At 23.6% G+C, this 5,483-nt stretch overlaps 1 protein-coding gene across 1 annotated transcript; it reads left to right on the top strand.

Annotated features, from left to right (window-relative positions):
- Positions 1-2,201: 2,201 nt before the first annotated feature.
- On the top strand, positions 2,202-4,779 carry LOC108729592 (uncharacterized; the record flags this gene model as incomplete). Its single annotated transcript, XM_018458763.1, has 8 exons — positions 2,202-2,366; positions 2,484-2,629; positions 2,744-2,810; positions 2,973-3,063; positions 3,131-3,312; positions 3,552-3,684; positions 3,781-3,917; positions 4,480-4,779. Coding segments are annotated over exons 1-8 (1,158 nt in total), but the record flags the coding sequence as incomplete, so codon positions are not given.
- Between the last annotated feature and the right edge of the window lie 704 nt (positions 4,780-5,483).

Raw genomic sequence — 5,483 nt, forward strand, 5'->3', positions numbered from 1 at the left:
AGCCACGTATTCATAGTCCATAAATGTTTTTTATGCAGCGTGGACTGTGCTCTACATAATAATGTAATATGTTAGGTTATGTATTTATTTTTTTCTACAAATTGTTTCGTCAGACCAGAGTATTTTTCAAAAATAAATAAATTTCCGGCATCACTGAAATCCATCTATATAAACTGAGTAATTTAATATAAAATTAATGACACAAGAATTAAGAAAACTAACAATAAATTTTATATATTGCAATAAAAAATTAGAAAACAAATTTACGTGTTCAATAGACCATTGACAAAAATTTAAACGTCATGACGATATCGCCAGTATAAGTTTTTATTTGTTATGCTATTTAAATGACTGCCAATCCATAAAATATTGTAAATATGCAGAATTGTTTTATACTTATGTTAGAAAAAAATGGTAGTTACATGTGAAACATTTATTATATAAGCATTTCAAGACAAAAATATTTTTTGTTCAAACATGTTCGTTAAATTTTAGGTTAGATTAGGTCAGGTATTATTATTTGATTAGTAAATATATACTATTTTATATCATATTATTGAATTTTACTATATCAGAATGTAAAATTCAATTTCTCTGGTCTTTTGCGATCTAATCTTATTCTGCATTACTATGCCGATAATCAGATCCCTGCGGATGAGCATGCCTCTGCCGAAAGGCAACCCAACTTACTGATGTGTATGTATCGGAAGCACCCTGTACATATCTGCTACTGTGTACGACTAATTTCTTTGGAGAGAAGAAAAAATACATGGCTATTCTCTGTAATGTGCATAGTGGTCACCTATTTCGATCGCCTATCGCTTCCTTTCGTTATAAGAGTCCATCTTGTGTATACGCATTTACACTTGTTTCAACAAAGCTTCTTTTATGAGAATTACACACTGAATATTTTCGGCTACAAGATGTGTAAAACAATAAGAGAATTACTCAATCAGTGGTGTGTTGTTGATGAAGAAATAATTAAAAAATTTGAAAGTAAGTATATCCATATTATAGATATATAGAAAAAGTATTATCATTTATTTATATATATGTCACTAATAACAAAGTAATATTTGCAACAGAAGAGTTCTATGGCATATTTTTACAATATTCATGATTAAATTATTAATAATTTCTTGTGTGTATGTTCTAGTTATATCCTTGCGGTTGTGTTAAATTAAATGTAATATTTTTTATTAAGTATAGTTATTATATAAGTTTCTTATTCTTGTATAATGCTATATATATAATGTTATATAATGGTGTGTGTGTGTGTGTGTGTGCGTGTGTGCGTGCGTGCGTGCGTGCGACAGAAGATATATGTATATAAAATATATAAAATAGTTAAATATAATATAATTAAATTGCTCATTATCTGTTAATAAATTTTCTTAGAACACATGATTCCAAATATAGTATAAAAAGATAATAATGAAAAAAATTGCATTTTTTTTAATAATTAAATAAAATAAAGATTCTTAATATCTGTTTAAATAATTAAAAAATAGTTATTTTTATTGTATAAATGTTTCAACGTATGTTAAAATTTTATTTGTGTTTTTAACGTTAAATAATAGTTTTTTATTAAAAATTTACAGAAAATGATATCAAAATTGACCTTTTGCAATATTTAACCGATGATGACATAAAAATATTAATACCAAAAATTGGTGCACAAATTTTATTTCGGAAAAACTTGAAGGATTTTTTAAGTAAAAATGTAAAAAAAGTGTATTATATACTATAATCACAATTTCTTGACTATTAATTATTTTTTAAATATAAATTTATTCTTTTAATTGTAGCAACTTAAAGATTCGAATAAAATAGATCGTGAAGAACAAGCACTAAATAAGGAGAAGGATAATGCAAAAAATGAAAGTACTGTTAAAAATCCCAATATAACAATAAATATTGAAAATGGATGTGCCACTGCAGAATCAATATTATCGATGGATGTTGATATGTCATCATGCAATGAATATGATTTGACTGATACGAAAATATTGATTATTGGAGATGAAAATGGTAAAAATTCATTTATGACAATTAATATACTTATAATACTTTTATATAACAACAATTATTACTTATCTAAACATACTGCAACAAGTTTACTATATTTCATGTTTGATTAAAATAATAATTTACTTCCTATAGATAAAGAATTTTTTAATAATGTTGAACCTCCAAAAAAAAAACAGAAACTATTCTGTGACAATATTTTAAATGGTCATAAATTAGACTCAAATAAATCATTAATGTCGCATAAAACGGATGAATCCAGAATCACTAAAACAGCAATGTTAAAAGAGATAGAAAAATCAACACAACGATACAATAACTTAACTAGCAATGATTATGTATGTTCTTCAATATATATTATCTCAAATACTTATTTACTTCAACATATGTATACAATTTTCTAACATATACCTCTAATTTAGAAAATTAATTTTATTTTATTTATAATATTTTAGAATTTAGAAGATGTTTTAAAAGATTCTGTTAAAGTTCACATTATTTTATCTGTATATCAATTTCACGGAGAATTAGATGAAAAACAGAGAAATATTTTGGCTGATATTATTGTACATTATGAACTTAGAAACAATCTAAATTATCGGTACTTAAACACATTTTATTATTTATTTTAGAATATTATACTTACATGTAGTAATTGTAAAGCATATTATAAAATATTAGGCTATATATCTGCAGCTATTTGTTGAATTTCTAGAATTACTTCTGAACGTGCAGAATATATAGCAAAGAAAATAATTGAATTATTTCCTACAGAAGAAAAAGTAAGCTTTTATGAATTACACGATATGTAATTTTAGTAAAAAAGTTCTATAATGTATTAAAATATAAAGTTTTTTTTTTAACTATAGGACACTTGGATACTTTGTGACAAAAATGAAAAAGGAAAAAGTGTAGGAAGAGGAAAAATTTTAATAAAATTTCAGTCTGTAAGAAGAAATCTTATAAAATCTGGCGCTATTAAGGTGCAATTAAAAAAAGAAGAAGAAATAGAAGAAATAGCTGATGATTGTGAAGGTTTTTCAAAAATTCTAAAAATTTAGTTTAAAAAAATTTTTTATAAGTTATAAGTATTTGTTTTTAGATTCAGACTGTGAGCAATACGATTTGTGGTTGCAAAATAATGATAAACCATGGATAAAAGTAACTCAATTATGGGAGAAAACATCTAAAATACGATTAAAATCTTTACAATCCGGTGATCATAGTATTCAAGATTATATTAAACTCTATTCTGCTTTAGAAGATCCTCAAGGATATACCTTAGTAAGAATAAATAAAAATAATTTTTTTAGGTTTTTCTATATTCCTTAATTTTTTATATTTCTATTTTAATTTAATCTTTTCATATTTCAACTGGTTTTTATTTAAACTTGTACAAATTTAACATAATTTTATTTTTATCTCAAAAATTTGTTTCTATTTTTTTAAATTACTTTTTAATACAACTTGATGCTACATAAATATTTATTCTAATTATTTTTCCTTTTCCTTTTTCATTTCAGCTGGAAAAAGATTTTGAAAAATTATATCCTGAAGCACATATGAAAATATATACACAATGGGCAAAATTGTCAGCATTCATTGAACAAAAAGTGGCTAAAATAGATCCAAAATTTAAAACACATTCTAATCCAGGTATAAATAAATATATACAAATATCTCACAGTAATTTCTTATAAAATTAATCAATGCAATACAAAGTACACATTAAAAATTAATGTTTTGTTATAGATAAAAAAATAGTCCAACTTTTGTCGAAATTACCTTCTCTTTTTCCTGTATATACAGCAATTGTCGGAAAAGGAAGAAGTTACAATTGGCGGCCATCGTTATGCGAAAGACGAGAAGCATTTCTATGGCGAATTGAGGTATAAATTTGTCACTATTTTTTTATGCTCTTAATGAAAATTTTTTTTATAAATTCTTCATATTACTTTTCAAAAATTTTATGTAAATTTTAAAAATCTTCAAAATTTTCAAAATTTATAATTGTCTTATAAAATTTGTCACATTTTTTACACAAATTGGAACATTTCAGAAGTTCTGTGAAAGTCTACTTTTCTAAAATTTTTTTATATGTGAATTCTGAAATATTCTAAGATCTCAAATATTTTTCATCTTATACGGTTTCTAAAAAAAGTTTATAAGCTGTCTCAAAATTTTAAAAGTATCTTTTCAGAAAGTTTTATTTAAAATATGATAAATATGAACATTTTTTTACCAGGGATTAAAATGTTATTAAAATATCTAATTTGGCTATTAATATGTTAAAAACAAAAATTTATTTTTGTTATAAAAAAAATTCCAAAAAATATTATTTTTCGATTCTTGTAGGCGAATACTCTTTTAAACAGTTTCAATTTATATTTGTATAAATCGTAATTGTATTAAGGACATTTATATTATTTTTCTATTTTAACTTTGATTTAGACGTATGGCGACTTAAATACCAAAATTAATGAAAGAAGAGAGAAGTTACATCATTTCAAATTAACATTGCAACCACAGGCTGTCATCATAGGACCTTCAGAAACTGATATAAAACATAGTATAGTAATCGTTGATAAAATACATTATGAAGTGGAATCACCATTAAAAGCTATTGATATAGTCTTTAAATGTATCCATAGCCTACATGCTGAATATCCTAAGGAAAGTGAACAAGTTTATCTTTTTCTACAAACTGGTATTTATGGTATTACTTCCAAATACGATAAAAAATTTAGCGCCGTTAGTACTTTAATAAAAGAATATAAAAATTTTTCTTTATAAAAGCAGCGTTTCTTGAAAAATCATTATTTGTCTTTTGTATTTATTATAAAATATGAAAAAAATATGTTCTGTATTACACATTGTCATTAAATATAAATAAAAATATCAACATGAATAGTTGAAAATTTTGATATAATTGAATGTTACATAATTGAATTGTAACTTAAAATGAAAATTTTATTTTAGTCTGTTTTTCGTGAAAAAAGCAATTGATGTTTTTCCTTATTGCTAACTTTTACAAGCATTAAAATTTTTTCTTTTTTCAATTTATTTTATTGAAAGTTTATGTAACTTTTATTATATATTCTTTTATATATTGTACTTCTATATATTGTACTTTGTAGTTTCAAAATGCTGATTTGTTTTATATATAAAGATGAACTCTTGAACATTAAAATTTTATGTATACATTTTGAATTTAAACATAGAGAAATTCAATATTATGAATGTGTCGAAACTGGTTGTCAGAATAGAAAATATGATTTAATATGATACTTTTAGATCATTACAAAGACATTTAAACTTACATCATAATGTTCAAGATTTACACACAAAAATGTATGTAAATCATAAAAAAAGAAAACTAGAAAGTAATGATCAAGATTATATGCATAACGTTTATATTCATAATGATAATTCTTTTGAAACTTCTAATTCCGAAA

The sequence above is a fragment of the Mycetomoellerius zeteki genome, unplaced genomic scaffold (genome assembly GCF_001594055.1).
Source record: "Mycetomoellerius zeteki isolate Tzet28-1 unplaced genomic scaffold, Tzet1.0 scaffold776, whole genome shotgun sequence".
Taxonomy (NCBI): Eukaryota; Metazoa; Arthropoda; class Insecta; order Hymenoptera; family Formicidae; genus Mycetomoellerius; species Mycetomoellerius zeteki.